The 18852-nt window shown below is 43.9% G+C and overlaps 1 protein-coding gene across 1 annotated transcript in view; it reads left to right on the forward strand.

Annotated features, from left to right (window-relative positions):
- Positions 1-3463: 3463 nt before the first annotated feature.
- The window catches only part of frtz (WD repeat-containing and planar cell polarity effector protein fritz), a 137554-nt gene continuing 122165 nt past the window's right edge, over positions 3464-18852 (forward strand). The window contains exons 1-2 of the mRNA XM_067153590.2: positions 3464-3745; positions 9762-9897. Coding sequence (XP_067009691.2) covers positions 3663-3745; positions 9762-9897 — 219 coding nt within the window. The 5' untranslated portion in view covers positions 3464-3662. The remainder of the gene's footprint in view (positions 3746-9761; positions 9898-18852) is intronic.

Below are 18852 nucleotides of genomic sequence, written 5' to 3' on the forward strand. Positions count from 1 at the left end.
TTGCAGTCAGAGACCTATTCACACTAGAAATAATTAAGGCCTGCTTTATGAAAAGAGTGCTGGGAGTAGAAATAACAGCACCATCAAGACTGACTTATAAGATTAACAAATTTTTATCATGGAGTAGATATAAGTTCGCTGTTACCTACATCTTCCAAGTACAAAGGCATGCAAAAAAACTACCAAATATTACTTGAGAAAAAGAAAGTCATTTGGAGCAAATTTTTTATAAGAGATAGCATACTGATAGACAACTGCAGACAGGCCAACTATAAACTCACGTCATAACGCGATTTGCTGTACCGGTACCGGTATATGGCTTCCACCATAAACTATGCACCAACAAATATTTCACTGCCGAAATGAGGACTGTGTATGTGAACTATGTATTCAATGTTCCCGATATCATGTCAGTATGTGCAAAAAGAGACTGATATCACTAACACAACTATTTGTAGTGTGTAACTGTAATCACATTCTCTGATTATATATACATGTGTATATTTCTCTGGCTATTTTGCTGCAATAAACATTCTATGTAAAGGAGATTTTAGTTTCTTTTTATTAGAAATCGGGACACAAATCGCAAAATAGTGTCAGATTGTTTAGGTTTCAACCGCATGTATAAAAAGAACTAAGGTGGATCATTTCTTCGCATTTCTTGTAGAAAATTACCGGATTACCGAAATCGCCCTGAGATAATCTCTTCTGATTCAAAGCAAAGCAAGACATGTTTGAAGTAACATGACTTTCGCTTGAATCCCACCAAGCTGGGCCCAATGTTTGGGAAGCCAGGCTCTGCCTGTCACAAGTCAAGACAAAGGGCGAATGATGGAGGAGTAACATCTCTTTAAAAAACCAGCTGACCCCGCTGGTAAGTTCCATGTAAGGGTCCACTGCCAGGGTTACGGTGAAAACCCCAACGGCAGTTAAAGCGGAGAAGAGGGACTTCAGAGCGGTAGAACTGACGGAAGAAGCAATTGTTGTTCAAATGCTTTCATTCCCCACCCTGAAGGGGTAGGGCGGGCCACTTAGAGGACAACACCCTCTCTCTGGCCGTGAGAGATGGTGTGGTATGGAAGGAGTGATGGTTAGGTGAGGTAGAGGGGATGGTATTGTAATTTCCGGGGTAGTGAAAGTGGGATAACTTTATCATACTATGTGGGGGAGGGCATCATCAATTTTTTTCATGTACATTGATATATAAATATGGTCTACAGTTTGACAGCACTTGGGATGTTAACATAGATTAATGAGTTTTATCTTTACAGTCTAAAGTTTAGCACAGTACTGATTAGAAATTTTTTCGTGGAGTCCTTCGCCATGGTGATCTCTTCTGCAGACAGAGGGGCCAATATATGAATAGTGACATTATACCCGTGGTACACTCAGCGAAACTACATTTAAAAGGATGTAAGTCCATTCAGTGATTAAAAGTAGTGGAGAGGATGCGATGATATGGTGTGGGTGCATGAGATTAGGGGACTGGGGATGTGTTCAAACAAGGGTTTCTAAGGTTGTAAAGTTGAAGTGCGAATTTAGGCCGGAATGGGCGGTGAGAAGATGACGATTGAATGTTTGGTTTGCTGCGGCTTGTAAGTGAGTGAGGACTAAGTGACGGTTGTAGGGATGGATATTTAGTAAGGAAATGGTGACAAAACAAATTAGATCTGCTACTGTAGGTATTTGAAAAAGGGAACGGCTAGGCGATGCAGGTGGATCAATGGTTCTGATAGGTGCTATTAGTTCTGGTTGATTTCGAGGTGGTGCAGGGCGGCGACGGCAGCGGCGAGAATACATTGCGTGATTACCTCCACAGGTATGGCATTGCGGAGGTTGATGCGTGTTGGGCACCTGGATGTAGAGTGATCTTGATTGCAATGTCCACATTTAGGAGTCTTGGCGGTACACTGAATGGTGGTATGATTATTGTAGATGAGACAGCGCTCACACCGGATGGCTTGTGGTGGTGGGGCACGAGATGGTTCCACTTTATGGTGGTGTCTATGTATAGAGACCCCGCTGGCCAAAACACGGTCGACATCTTCGGGCGATGGCAGAAGAATTCTCACCATATAGGTGGGACCCGTAGTTCTTGTTTCTAAATGCCTTCTTGACTGGGATGCCTTCCGCGTGAAGTTCGGAGATTACTGTTTCTTCTGTAATAGAGGGGTCAACACCTCATATTACACAACTGAGAAGGCGGTAGCGTGGTGGGGAAGGGGGGTTGCCGTTGGGAGACTGGAACTTGGGGGCAGGGTTAGAGAGTAGAAATGAATGCGTTCCTGAGGGGGTAGGTTGGAGCTAACGCGAATAAATGATGGGACGTCTTGTGCCGGATACGGATGAAAGTCCGAAATGGGCTGATTGATGACTTCCGTGGCCTGCGGAGGCGCACTTGTAATGTCTGTCGATGGTGCAGGTTTCGGGTCCAGAGCAAGGCGTCGTGGAGCTTGTCCTTCCTCCTGAGCAAACTGTGTAGAAAACCTCTTAAACTGGAAGTGAACTGTAGTGTTGTCCCCCTGCGAAGCTGGTGTCGTGGGAAGAAATCTGGCCTGGTAGTCAGGAGCGGCAAAACTAGACATTACGGCTAAGTGGTAAGCTGTTGCGGCTGTTTGACTGAAGTCAGTGGCGGTGGTGGTAGTGGCTGTCGTGGTCGCTGCTGTACAGGTTGCTGGACGATAAGGGGAATAGCTATGCATAAAGAAGAGTGATGTTACGATCGTCTGAGGAAGTACAGTACGACTGACGTTGAGCTTGCCGTGAGGTGACACCTCTCGGAATTTCTTGTGTCCACCTGGTCAGAACACTTTTTTTAAATTTTTTTTTAAAACAGGGAATGCCCTGTGTGCCTGAGTTATGGTATAGAAAAACCGTTGGACGGCGAAGGATGGAAGAGGCAACCCTATTAGGAGAAAATAGAACAGGAACTGCTGCCTTGTAGTTAAAAGTGGAAACTTCAAAGGAAATATAACTTTGATGAACTGAAGGATAAGGAGGTGGCAACAACATTTGTCGCTAAAATTGAGTAAGCGATTCCAACAGGTAGGAGAGGAAGAAGGACAGGATATTGAAGATATTTGGAAGAGGTATAGTTCAAGAAAATAAACAACGCAGGAAAACAGAAACGAGTGGCGATTCGAAATCACCGCCGTCGCGATCCTCTTAAACAAACAACGCAACCTGCGGTGTACTAGCGTACTATAAAAATATGCAGGAACAGGAAACAGAACGACTAGTTTTTCACAGACAAACGTCAGATGTCATAATTGAGAATGTTTTTGTATTATCTCGCAGGAAGAAAATATTTATATTTATTTCTTAAGGATTCTGTTGTTGTATGGATGCTTGTCACTTAAAGCAAGTGAAGCGCTTCGTGTAATTAGAGATACAGTCGCGTATTTTTCATAAACGTCAAACATTGTACAGTGCAGTGAATATGTTTTTTATTTGTTCACAGCGAGGAATATAATTTGGCTTCCTATATATTTTCGGAAGCTTTTCGCTCTTGTCTGAATGAGTAAATTTAGGAAAAGGATAAAATGTTACCGCATAATATTATGCGGGAGCATTTATGCAGTGCCCCATAGTTGTCACTTAAGAGATGAACAGAAGTTAACCTAAAAGTGTTACCTGTAACAAACCTGTAATAACTTTGAACCATGCTCACTCTTCTTAGCCAGGCTCGATTCTGGACTTTGAAGGACGAAATTGGAATTAAAGATACCGACTTTGGAGCATTCAGGTGAGTGTATTATTTTATTAGGCAGTTTGATAATTACCGTATGTCTGTATAGTTAAGTGTCGCCTCTCTTAAGCATAGTTTGGCGATCTTTATGTGTTTTCAGAAATATATTGTCAACATTGTGATTGTTATTCTAAAAAAAAAAAAAAAGTAGACTGTTATATTGATCGTCTGTTTTTGTGCTTTCCTTAAGGGGAATTAGTTCTCCCCACTACACAATTTTCTGAACATTCTATAAGTGGCCGTGCGGTTAGGGTCGCGGAGCTGTGGGCTTGCATTTGGGAGATAGCGGGTTCGAACCCCACTGTTGGCAGCCCTGAAGATGGTTTTCTTTTCGTGGTATCCCATTTCTTCACTCCTTAATTACCTTAATTAAGGCTACGGCCACTTCCTTCCCCCGGTTAAGAGCGCGCAGCTGTGAGCTTACATCTGGGAGATAGTGGGTTTGAATCCCGTTGTTGGCAGCCCTGAAGATGGTTTTCCGTGGTTTCCCATTTTCACACCAGGCAATTGTTGGGGCTGTACTTTAATTAAGGCCATGGCCGCTTCCTTCCTATTCCTAGGCCTCTCCTATCCCATCGTCGCCAGAAGACCTATCTGTGTCGGTGCGACATAAAGCAAAATAACAACCAAAAAAAATTCCTTCCCCTTCCTAGCCCTTTCCTATCCCATCCTTGCCATAAGACCTATCTGTGTCAGTGCGGCATAAAGCAAAATTGTAAACAGTTTAAGGCATTGTGGCTCATAGATTTTGGGCAGGGGTTTAAGGTCGGATGTTTTTCCTGACACTAACTGATTTTTCAGGTGAAAATTCCATCCTAGATTCCGCCAGGTCAAACTTCAGCCCTCTGAGTGCTAGACGCTGAACCATGGCACTAATCACAGTAATGCCTCCATCTACATTACTACATGACTGTAGCATAATTTGTAGCCTGTTTTTATCATATTCTCCTTCTCATCACTATATTTTAATTGTCCTGGTGAGGCATGTTTGCCAAAATATGATACATAATCATTACATTTGGTGTTATTATGAAGGCAGAATTGTAAGTTGGGTATTCAGGCCGCGGGCTTGTTTGATCTTCAACAGCTCCGCCATCAGCTGTCGTAGATTACTTAGGCATCATTGAAGGTGGTATACTAGGGAAATGAAGACTGAGTGACATTTTCACACGATTCATAACGGGGACTAGCTGCATGAGAAATAGCATTACTAGTATCGCTTGTACCTCATTCATTTTCATATTGTCAGAGCCAATCCTCTTGTGGGTGGCGGTGGTAGAATAACACCCCCGGTATCCCCTGCCTGTTGTAAGAGGCTACTAGTGGGGGCCCCATGTGCTTTGAACTTGGGCACGTGGTTTGGTGACCACGGTATTAGAGCACTCGAGGCCTAGGGAGTCTTTCATTTTCATGCCCTTCGTGGCCCTTCCTTCATTTTCAGTGTTGGATCCCTTCCATTTTTTTCTCTCTGATTAGTGTTATATAGAGGATGATTGCCTAGTTGTACTTCCTCTTAAAACAATAATCACCACCACCACTCATCAAAGTCAAGGGTGAGACTAAGACTAAGGTCGGTGAATGTAACAAATTTAATAATTATGTTATTTGTTTTATGTCCAAGTAACTAAATGTTTATGTTTTTTGAAGATGCAGAGATGCTGGAATTTTGTCCTGGACGAGTTCTTTTACATGCCATTAAATCTTCCGACATGAGGTTAACGTATTTGAGTGCGTTCAAATGCCACCACACTGAACCAGGGTCGAACCTGCTAAGTTGGGCTCAGAAGGCCAGCGCTCTACTGTCCATGTTACTTAGCCCGGCAGTAACAAATTTGTTCTAGCCCATCGCAGAAAACAAATTGCACTGTAAACACTAGGTCTCTTCAGCAAATGCACACTGCTCAATTGTATTATATTTAATTAATTACCGAAATAAATTTAGCCTAGAAAAAATAATAATGAGACAGATTCAAAGAAAAAAAAGATATACCAGTTACACTTGTTTCCTGTGGCTTAATTTTCAGGACATTTATGACATTTAACCTATTCTGCAATCACTGAAGAAATTCTTGTTTTGTACTGTCTCTTTTTTTAAGACATAATAAGTTGGAGAAACCTAATTTTCTTGTAAAAAATGCAGATTGTATTGCTTTTGGAAAGATATGGCTGTCTCATTTTTAGGACTCCTTAGCCCAACAATTCAGCTACCAGTACTTCAGATTCATTTCTATTTGGTATGAAAAGAGAATTAATCGATTGTTTCAGAAATGCATAGCAAATGGTTAGCTGCAGTGGCGTATCCTGGATTCCCCCTGAAAGCATACAACTAATAACCATGCAGTAGCACAATGTATTTAGTAGATTCCAATTCTATTCACCCTAATTACATGTAGGTGAACTCGAGTCTGCGTTTCTTTTTTCAGAATACCTTGGTGACGTCACTGTAAAACTCCTCACTTGCTTTTGTCCCAACAAGATGATTCTTCTCTATAGACATCATTACTGATGTAGAGAGACGACTCTGTCTTTGAGTATTGCGGACAAAAAGGACCAAGAAAGGTCGTTCTACAGATGATGATGTAGTGGGAATAGTTGTAACCAAAGTGCACAATTTATAAAGCTCAGGAAGACCACTTTGGAGATGACTGGACAATAGGAACTTCTGGATTTAAGCCGCAGTCTTATCTTTGAAGTGTTCAGAAGTGAAAATTGCCCTCAATTTGGATTTAAGTCGTACTGTACCAAAATACTCTTTCCTTAGACTTCAATCATTTTACTGAATTGCTCTTTAGGAAAATCACCAGAAAAGATGAAAATTTCGTACAATCATTGTGTGATGCCCAGAAAAATAGTGTGAAATATTTCAGCTTCTAAGGTTCAATATTGTGCTCATTTCTGTCAAAGAATTATCATTCTTAATCATATATGTGCCGCGTGTCGGTACTTGTTCGGCGACATTGTCACATACCAATATTTTCAGATGCAACGGCGATAAGTTATAGCCTGGTACTTGCATATACACTGACTGACAGAGCAAATGCAACACCAAGAAGGAGTGGTTCGAAAGGGATGAAAGTTGGGGAAAAAACAGAGACGGCACGGATGAATAATTGATGTTTATTTCAAACCGATATGCAGGTTACACAATGCGCACGGCATCGACTCAGTAGGATGTAGGACCACCGCGAGCGGCGATGCACGCAGAAACACGTCGAGGTACAGAGTCAATAAGAGTGCGGATGGTGTCCTGAGAGATGGTTCTCCATTCTCTGTCAACCATTTGCCACAGTTGGTCGTCCATACGAGGCTGGGGCAGAGTTTGCAAACGGCGTCCAATGAGATCCCACACGTGTTCGATTGGTGAGAGATCCGGAGAGTACGCTGGCCACAGAAGCATCTGTACACCTCGTAGAGCCTGTTGGGAGATGCGAGCAGTGTGTGGGCGGGCATTATCCTGCTGAAACAGAGCATTGGGCAGCCCCTGAAGGTACGGGAGTGCCACCGGCCGCAGCACATGCTGCACGTAGCGGTGGGCATTTAACGTGCCTTGAATACGCACTAGAGGTGACGTGGAATCATGCTCAATAGCGCCCCAAACCATGATGCCGCGTTGTCTAGCGGTAGGGCGCTCCACAGTTACTGCCGGATTTGACCTTTCTCCACGCCGACGCCACACTCGTCTGCGGTGACTATCACTGACAGAACAGAAGCGTGACTCATCGGAGAACACGACGTTCCGCCATTCCCTCATCCAAGTCGCTCTAGCCCGGCACCATGCCAGGCGTGCACGTCTATGCTGTGGAGTCAATGGTAGTCTTCTGAGCGGACGCCGGGAGTGCAGGCCTCCTTCAACCAATCGACGGGAAATTGTTCTGGTCGATATTGGAACAGCCAGAGTGTCTTGCACATGCTGAAGAATGGCGGTTGACGTGGCGTGTGGGACTGCCACCGCTTGGCGGCGTATGCGCCGATCCTCGCGTGCTGACGTCACTCGGGCTGCGCCTGGACCCCTCGCACGTGCCACATGTCCCTGCGCCAACCATCTTCGCCACAGGCGCTGCACCGTGGACACATCCTTATGGGTATCGGCTGCGATTTGACGAAGCGACCAACCTGCCCTTCTCAGCCCGATCACCATACCCCTCGTAAAGTCGTCTGTCTGCTGGAAATGCCTCCGTTGACGGCGGCCTGGCATTCTTAGCTATACACGTGTCCTGTGGCACACGACAACACGTTCTACAATGACTGTCGGCTGAGAAATCACGGTACGAAGTGGGCCATTCGCCAACGCCGTGTCCCATTTATCGTTCGCTACGTGCGCAGCACAGCGGCGCATTTCACATCATGAGCATACCTCAGTGACGTCAGTCTACCCTGCAATTGGCATAAAGTTCTGACCACTCCTTCTTGGTGTTGCATTTGCTCTGTCAGTCGGTGTATTTTCAAATTGATTTTTTTTATTTGCAATGATTTAAAGAATATGTAAAATGCACTTTTAATTTGATATGACATCCTGCATTTAATAACTTTTTTAATCCAGCTTATATACCGGTACCCTAACTTTTCTGTTAAATTAGCCTATAAATTGTGTTCAGTCGAATGGATTTTTTTTCTCCACATTAGAATAATATTAATATTTGTGTTCTTTTTTTATTTGTTTATGCAAGAAAGCCAATACTAGCTTACTGTAAACTGAATAGACCTGTTTGCTCAGTCTGGGTTGTCTTTACTGAACTTGGGCAGCTGTTAGATTCAGCGTTGCTAACTATCACAAAGTCACTAATTGGGTTAAAATAAAATGTCACTACATGAAATTTTGTGAACTAGGTCTACATGGGGGGAATATTGAAGCATTAAATTAATTAAAATGAGAAGACTCAGTTTCCTTGTCTAGTGTAGTTGCTGCGGTAGAGGGCAGAGGACTTATTGTGTTGTTACAATTGGAATATGAATATGCAGCTGAGGTTACTATCTTACGCAAAGCACTTTCAGAGAATTCATAATTATGTATTAGAGGTCTTCCTAACAATTTTAAGAGCGCTCTTTCGCATGAAGTTTGAAGCAGTTCTGACATGGAATCTGTTACCCATTTTTATTTCCACCAAGTTCATCTGACTTAAAGGACCTTCTACCTCTGCATTAGAACAAGGTACAAAAATACTGGCAATCTTTGAATGGATTAACAGCAACAGAATCTAAATCCTAAAACCTCCACACACCTTTGGGCTGGCTATCGTTATAAGGCCAGTCCTAGAAAATGGAGCTCATCTCACTAGGGTAATCCGTGCTTCCCATTCGACGTTACCTTGGACATTCCAACTTCCTCCAAGCTGCTAACAGTTGGCAGAGGGTAGCACGTGAATGGTTCAAGTGCAGTGACATCATGCGGTGGATTTCAGAACTATGTTTGCCACCGAATACTATTTTCAGATTGAATGCGTTATGTCCTTATCTTCTCCATTTGCTCTCTCTTTCTTTCTACAGTGGATTAGATGGTGAGACTACACCAGCGTCACACTTAGTCAAGCAACAGAACTAATGCAATTGCGCGGAACGTTTGAACTTCTGAGAGATGAAATTAATAATACTTGACTTGAAATAACCTACAATCGTACTTAAGACAGTTCTTTGTGCTATCATAACGCATGCAATGAATGCCTTGCATGCAAGGAAAATACGCCTCTGGCTAGCTGCTTAGGAGGAATCACTACTGTACTTTGCATATGTATTAGATTTTCAAAGTTCGGTTACTTTTGTTCAGGCCTCATGCATTCTAAACCCTACATCAGTTATATTTTAAATTTTATGAATATCTCATTACATTCTACAGCCATGGATTGTGTAAATTGCACCACATTATCATCCTCTCTTTTAATCTTGACCTTACTTTCTGTTAAGAATTGCAATATTTTTTTGTTATTAGGTTAGCTGCTCATTTTAAATGGTCAGTAACAATTAATTGTGTCAGTCTGGAAGGGTATGAATCCCTATAATTTCTTATTCTCCTTTACAGATACCATGAAAAGAAAGACACTTCAGACTTGCCATACAATGAAGGGAAAAGGTCATTTGCTGAAAAACGAGGCATGACATGGGTGTTGCATAACAAACGACCAAACAAATTAAAGGATGCAGTAAAGGAACTGGAGGTGAGCTATTTGTACTTGTTTGTTTGTTTGTTTGTTTATTTATTTATTAGGACTAGATTTTCGGTTGGTGTGCATGAAATTACTGAAAAATGTTACGAGAGGAATTTACTATTGCTTATGTTTATTTTTATGGTTTGTAGATGTAGAGAAACCATATGACAATACCAAGGGAAAAGACATTAGCCACTCTGAGGGATTATGGGTGGGTTTAAAATTTATCCCGTACAACCTTAATAGAAGACATTAATAGTAGAAATTAATGAAATCTTACTTGGAAAGAGTGTGAGAGGAAATACATTTTACTTTTGTAAGGTAAAGAAGAGCAATACATGCCATTTTCCTTTCCTGAAGTAGCAACTTCCATTCCTATTGGCCAATGGATGTGGCACCATTCCTGTCAATCATAATAACTACATTCTGTTACCAACCTGGGCACAATAAAAGCAATATGGTCTTGTCCAGGTCCTAACCTAACCAGTGCAGACCAATGCTGTTTCCATAGAAAGCTGCTTCACTGCTTCTAACCTGGGGGCATAAGCTTGCTTGTCCCCATCCAGTAGTCTTGTCCAGGCCCTACCCTAACCAGTACAGACCAATGGAATTTCCACAGGAAGGTATAGGCCTAATGGATCGCCTCTCCTTGTCCCCATATGACTGGCTTCCCAGCTCCATCCTATGGCGTTAGTTCCTAAGTAGAGAGATTGGCAGCCTTGTGCACCGCTCGACTACATCCATTGCGAGAAGGCCGCAAGATGTAAACAAAGGACAGTCGTTCCGCACATATATGTATGTGGTGAAAGTTTTGTAATGCGGGCGGAAGTATTGATGAGGTAGGTTATTATAGACAGTCAAAGGTATTTATGTTGACAGTCAGGCCAGACTGGGAATTGATGGTGAAATGAATCTTGGTTCAGAATAGCTGGGTTACACGTTACTAGGTAGTTCAGATTTTTAGGAAGGTGCTGATCATGAAAAAATAATATGAAACGGTGCTTAAAGTAGATGAGAGGAGAGAACTTTCCTTTATGCTTGCCAGGGACCAACAAACTCATCCCTAGAAGTATTGTTAATTATATGCAGGGTGTCCTTGAAAGAAAGTTCCAATCTTGACAGAGGAGGCAGCATGGAACAAAGGAAAAAAGATCCTACAAACAATGACTGCAAACCCGGTATCTTCGGAGTTATGGTCCACTACCACTATGATCACTGATTACCATGTTTCAATAATTTATGGAGGATCATATGCAACAAAGGATTGAAATACTTTCCTACATAATCATTGGTCATAAACGACTGCAGTCGTGGTGGCAACGGCCCATTCTCATCGTAGTGTTAGGCGACACTTAACAAGGGTCTTCCATGAGCGGTGGATTGGTCGGGGAGGGCCAGTACGTTGGCCTGCCTGTTCGCCTGACCTTAATCCATTAGATTTTTGGCTTTGGGGACATGTAAAGACCATGGTGTGTGCAGTCCCTATAGATTATGAGAACGCGTGATCAATGCCTGTGATGTAATCCAGCAACAGCCAGGAGAGTTCCAGCAAATGTGTGATTCCACACAACGTAGGGTGGAAGGCTGCATTGCAATAGATGGCGGTCACACCAAGCACATGTTGTGAAGAGTAGATCAAAGATATTCTAATCATTGATGGTAGTGTAGTGGACAGTAACTCCAAAGATATTGGGTTTGAGACTATTGTTTATAGGACCTCTTTTCCTTTGTTTGTTGTGTGCTGCCTCCTATGTAAATATTGAAGCCATTTTCAAGAACACTCTGTAGAAACATTGAAAATTACATTACAAAAAGGTGGGAAAATTAAAACCGACTCTCTGAGATGCGGCCATTTACTGTGTTTGTATTGTCTGCAGTAGAGCTCGCATCGTTTGGCCCGCTGCTACCACATTCTGCGAAAATAATGAAAATGCAGAATTTGAAAGTGACATATCATGGTGTCATATTCCCTCGTTCTTGTCACTAGCTAGTAGTGTCACAGGGCCTGTGAGCCGCTTCATGTCTCTAACCTTTGCTTGTCCCCCCCCCACACACACACAAGCCCAATGGTCTTGTCACTAGCCACACCTAAGTTTATAAGTTAGCAGTCTTGTGTTGCTCTTTAGAGGTTGATTACCTAGTTGTACTTCCTCTTAAAACAAAAATCACCACCACCACCACCACCACCACCACCACCACCACCACCACCACCACCACCACCACCACCACCACCACCACCACCACCACCACCACCACCACCACCACCACCACCACCACCACCACCACCACCACCACCACCACCACCACCACCACCACCACCACCACCACCACCACCACCACCACCACCACCACCACCACCACCACCACCACCACCACCACCACCACCACCACCACCACCACCACCACCACCACCACCACCACCACCACCACCACCACCACCACCACCACCACCACCACCACCACCACCACCACCACCACCACCACCACCACCACCACCACCACCACCACCACCACCACCACCACCACCACCACCACCACCACCACCACCACCACCACCACCACCACCACCACCACCACCACCACCACCACCACCACCACCACCACCACCACCACCACCACCACCACCACCACCACCACCACCACCACCACCACCACCACCACCACCACCACCACCACCACCACCACCACCACCACCACCACCACCACCACCACCACCACCACCACCACCACCACCACCACCACCACCACCACCACCACCACCACCACCACCACCACCACCACCACCACCACCACCACCACCACCACCACCACCACCACCACCACCACCACCACCACCACCACCACCACCACCACCACCACCACCACCACCACCACCACCACCACCACCACCACCACCACCACCACCACCACCACCACCACCACCACCACCACCACCACCACCACCACCACCACCACCACCACCACCACCACCACCACCACCACCACCACCACCACCACCACCACCACCACCACCACCACCACCACCACCACCACCACCACCACCACCACCACCACCACCACCACCACCACCACCACCACCACCACCACCACCACCACCACCACCACCACCACCACCACCACCACCACCACCACCACCACCACCACCACCACCACCACCACCACCACCACCACCACCACCACCACCACCACCACCACCACCACCACCACCACCACCACCACCACCACCACCACCACCACCACCACCACCACCACCACCACCACCACCACCACCACCACCACCACCACCACCACCACCACCACCACCACCACCACCACCACCACCACCACCACCACCACCACCACCACCACCACCACCACCACCACCACCACCACCACCACCACCACCACCACCACCACCACCACCACCACCACCACCACCACCACCACCTTTTGCGAACTAGTTAGTAAAGTTTTACCGAATCGTTATATGACTAATCTTTCACCTCTGTTGCTCATAACCTATGTGGACCATTTACTAAAAGCCATAAAATGGCAGTTGGGGTGAAATATAACAAACAGTTTGGCCTATGTTGACTGCTTGGTCTTAATGGCAGATTGTGTTAAAAGTCTGCAGTTTAATATCTTGGAGCTTGAAAAGAGGTACTGCGAGTGAAAATGAAAATGAAAATTAATGCTTATTGATGCATATTCTTCTAGGGGGATGAAACTGAATCAAGGTACAGTCAAGGTAACACATTCAGCTTGCGGTTGCAATCATTGGCATTCTGTAAGAAAGAAACAAATTCTTGGATGAAACTACCTTTATGTTGATCTATTTTTAGACCAACTTTTCTGTATGGGAGTGAAAGCTAGGTTGACTCAGGATATTTTATTCATAAGTTGAAAGTAATGGACATGAAAGAAGCAAGAATGATTATTGGTACGGACAGGTGGGAACAATGACAGGAGGGTACTTAAATAAATGCTAAGTTAGGAATAAAATTGTAGGATGAAGCTGTAGATATAAACAGGCTTTGGTGGTAGGGATTGTGTGATCCAAATGGAGGAGAATAATGGCCTGGTCTTTGGAGCAGAAGAAGTAAAGGGAGACCAAGGCGATGATGGTTAGGAAGCGTGGATCTAAGTGAGCTTACTGAGCTAGTTGCAAATAGAGGGTTGTCTAGTTGCTAGGTGCTAAGTTAATTCACAGAGGCTTGTGTCGACTGGCCTTTGAACTTGGACATAACGATCTAGAATGATGTATGTACATGGTCTCTGATATACATCCATACTGAACCCATGATGTTTGTACTCTGTGCTATGGCAGCTGCTGTATGGGGGAGGGGGGTGTGCTCTTAGTTCTTGACCTTGCAAGCAGCCCGCACATGTTCGACCTGGCAAGCATGAGTCGTCAGTCTGAATCTCAGCTGTTAACATGGTGAAACAGTTATCATTGCAACACCGTATTTTCGTACTTAAAAGTTATATAAAATGAACTCCATTGTTATTTTAAGAACGAGTCGGCTGGACAGGTACGCAATGCATTTATTCAGCAATTTCCTGGGAAGTGTCACCTTCATGAGCACAGATTCATGTAATTGTAAATACATTTGAAACTACTGGGTCAGTGTTCGATAAGAAACATGCGCACACACAAACAGTTTTAACACAGGAAAAGCTAGATGACATTGGTGCAAATCTGGTTTCATCTTAATGGTCGTGTAAACAGTCATAATTCTCGCTGTTGGTGTGCAGAAAATCATAATTGTGTTTATGAAGTCCCTCATTATGATTAGGAAGACTGGTGTTTGGTGTGCTGTTAGTGCAAGACAAATAATTGGGCCTATTTTTGTTTTCGAGACGACAGTAAATGCAGAGATGTATCAGGATATTTTGACGCCGTACTTCCATCAGTTAATGTAAGAAAAAAAATTGTATGGGTAGTTTCAACAAGATTCAGCCTCTGCTTATACAGCAAAAGATTCCCTTCTTACAATCTCGGAAGTGTCCCCCTCTAGGGACACCATGACCTTGACATCGGTGTGGGGGCTTGTGTGCTTGTTGATTCCGAGGGCTGTGCCAGCTCAGGGTTACCCATGCAGGATTGGCCTCGGTGTAGGGCCAGACTAAAAAGGTGTCCCCCAGTTACCTGAGAGGTGTCTTTGCTCTTTATTCTTCATAACTATTTCTACCCTTCTATTCTCACCTTCTTAAATTTCATTCCTATTCCTGTCTAGCCACCCTCTCTGCCTCGGGTAGAATAGGTTAGTACGGAGGTTTATCCTCCTCCAATCACAATTTTTGGGTCATAGCGAAGTGATGCATGGCTACTGGGATAGTAGTTCTTAGCAACCCTCCTCCACGGGTGCCCTCTGGATTATATAGCCTTGCCTTTGGTACATCAGGGCTCTGTTGAAAGTCGACCTTTTATATCCCGGGTACTTGTGGGACTATGCATGGTTTTTGAGTTTGGTTTTAATTCGTCGAAGGCTGTATGCCTTAAAACTGCGTCTTTAAATTTTACTGCAAAGCAACTTACACATTTCAACTGAGCCGATGATTTCTTCAATAGGGAAACGTCTGAGGAAAATCTGCCTCAATTCCTGGTTGCCTCCAGATTTGATAGACAGAGCTTTCACCAGAAAATCTGTTTCTAATTAGTAATGCTGTGGAGGATATTGTTGGTGGAGAGGTTGATGAGATGCGGAAGCTGCGAGATGGCTTCGCACTTATCAAGACCACTGTGGTTGTACAGAGTAAGAGGTTACTGGAAGCTACAATGTTTGGACCAGTACCTGTTAAGGTGGAAGAGCACAAGTCCCTGAACTTCATTAAAGGCGTCATCTTTCACAGGGACTTAGTCAAAGCCTCTGATGTTGATCTCATCCGAAGCCTTGCATGTCGGGGAGTTTCCAATGTCAAGAGGCTCAAGTGGCGTGTCGGAGCCAATCTTCGCGACACAGGTTCTTTCATACTCACCTCTGACAAACAGACACTGCCCGAACAAATTAAAGTTTCAATGTATACGCTGACAGTTCGACCTTATATTCCAGCACCTATGCGCTGTTACATTTGCCAACTGTTTGATCACACATCACCGTGCTGCCAAGGCTCAGCAACTTGTGGGGAATGTGGAAAAGGGGCACATACTGGTGTAGAATGCACACCACCACCACCAGTGTGTGTAAACTGCACAGGTGAGCAATCCCCTCGATCCAAGAATTGTCCCATATTCAAGGAAGAAAAGAAGATACAGGAGATTAACACTGCGAGCCCGGACGAGTCAAGATAGCGTCCCTACCCTGTGCTGGCGTGATTTAAACAGTCAGAAAAAAACACCGTTTTGTCAGTTTCTGCAGTATAAATAAACAGATTTACATACATATTCTAGGAAAATGTACTCTCACATGAAATCAATTCGAAAATGCAGTTATTGTGTGTGAAAAATAATTTCTACCTACTAGCTTTCCCGCAGATGGTGCTCATGATTCTTCAGTAATTTCAGCAACAACACTACTGTACTCACCAAATCATCTGCCAAACGTTCACAAAATTTTGATAGGGGAAGAAAAAACAGGCCTGTTCACAGGAGCAATATCTTCTTTGCATTGTGTTCCCATGCTTCTCACCTCCCTTCATCTTTTTGCGACTTGTTCTTCTGGTGATGAATCTGATGATTCATTCATCATCCTGAGGGGTTTGTAGATTTTCATTTTATTCTTCACAATCACTTATACAGATCAGAATCCAAATCGTTTACAAGTTCCATAATAATCTGTTCACTTATTCGTGGGCTGTATGCACGTGTAGGATTTCCTTTACTTGTACAAGGTCTGGGATCCATATCTCAATATACAGTATAAATCGACTACCTGAGAGATGATTGCAGACTGCTGACTCACTAGACTTTCATTCTAAATCTGTGAAGTCATATAATCCATCATTAGAACACTATCGATCGATAACACCACCTATGAATAGTAAAGGAAATTGACAACACGTTAAAACAAAAACTAATTCAATAACATGAATAGTTTTCGAGTGAATGAATTACAAATTTCGTGGCTGTAGTATTACTAACAGCGGCACTCAGGCGCACACCGCATGGTAGTAATATTACTACCGCCGGGCGCATAGTGTTAAGACACTGGATAAACTATCTTATCCAGATGCCCAGAGGAAATTTAAATCAATGGCTCCTCCGGAATTCTCCATCTCCTTTGCTGAGAAGGCAGTGAAAGTACCGATAACACCAACAAGTTTTGTAGCAACCGCTCCCGAGAAACCATCAACTAGTAAACAAACGGTTCCTCACAGCACCAATAACCAGGAAAAGAAAGAACAAATCTCAACAAAATCATCGGTAAGCAAGCTATTGCTGAAAACGACTGGAAAGGGCAATTTCCAGGCACCTTCGGCTGGGATGTCCTCCCCTAAAAGTCCGGGGGGGGGAATGACTTCCCCAAATATGGCTGGAAAATCTTCTTCCAGCGTTCCTACCAAAGCACAGGTCAAGAAGGAGGAGAAAGGGAAGCCACAACGCTCCCCTAAGAAGTTGGAGAAAAAGTCTTCTCCAACCCCATCGGGGATCACAGCATTCCCGAAGAAGACCGGCAAACCATCTGCCGGTTCTCCTTCAAAGAATACGGAAGCGGCGGGAGAGAACGAGAGGCCCCAATGGGCTCATGTTCGATCCCTTTCTGGGGAAGTCAGTTCTCCCAAGAAGGCCCACCGTTCAAAGTCAGAGAGCTCACCATCTTTGGAGGGCTCATTCTCCAAGTCACCCTCTGCTGAGGACACAGTGGAGACTGAAGCCATTAGTATTGTAGATGGTGACGATGACAAAATTGACACTGACAAAGACGGCGGAAATTGGCAGGTAGCTGACCGAAGAAAGGGCAAACAGTTGTCCTAATTTTGTAATGCTACCAATCCACACAATGGCACTATTGCAGTGGAACTGTAATAATTATTACTGTCACCTAGCTGAGTTACTTTTAATGCTAAGCACTTCATCTTTGGTCTGTACTGAATAGAGATTAATATATATATATATATATATAAAATAAGAGTTTTGTCTGTACATTGCTCAGAATTTGAAAAGAATGGTATTTCTGTATCGGTCATGTCCATAGTAACAAGAAAATGTACTTTTTACTTTTCCGTAATTTCTGTCTGTCTGTCTGTCTGTCTGTCTGTCTGTCTGTCTGTCTGTCTGTCTGTCTGTATGTATGTATGTATGTATGTATGTATGTATGTACACGCATCACGAGAAAACGGCAAAAGAGAATTTAATGAAAATCGGGATGTAAAGTCGGGGGATGAGCCGCTACAATCTAGGCTATAAATCATTTTATTCACGCCGAGTGAAGTGGTAGTTTAGGGGAAGGCCTTAAATGTAATTATCGAATATTTATATTATTAGCGGTCCTATCGATAAATACTATATAACTAAAGTTATATAGAATTCAATTTCCAGTCATTTATGTCTTATACATTTTTACCGTACCGGCTCTGATAACACAGATATTAATGAATTTGTATGTTTGTTGCTAAGTCCATATCAACGCCTGGCCACGAGAAAATGGGTTAACAGAATTTAATGAAAACCGCTATATAGAGTTGGGGATAAGAAACTACAGTCTAGGCAGCAAATAATTTTATTTTCCCCGAGATGAAATGGTAGTTTAGGGGAAGGCGCCTAAAATTTAATTTTAAATACCGGTACCTATGTTATTGGTGCTATAGAAAAGTACGGTACTACATAACAAAAGTTATAGACAATATAATTTCCGATCATTTATGTTTCATTCAGTTTTACTGTACCGACTATGATAAGAGTGGTATTTCAGAAGGCCTACAATATCCAAAGTACCGGGCGAGTTGGCCGTGCGCGTAGAGGCGCGCGGCTGTGAGCTTGCATCCGGGAGATAGTAGGTTCGAATCCCACTATCGGCAGCCCTGAAGATGGTTTTCCGTGGTTTC

Source organism: Anabrus simplex, chromosome 9, assembly GCF_040414725.1.
Source record: "Anabrus simplex isolate iqAnaSimp1 chromosome 9, ASM4041472v1, whole genome shotgun sequence".
Lineage (NCBI taxonomy): Eukaryota > Metazoa > Arthropoda > Insecta > Orthoptera > Tettigoniidae > Anabrus > Anabrus simplex.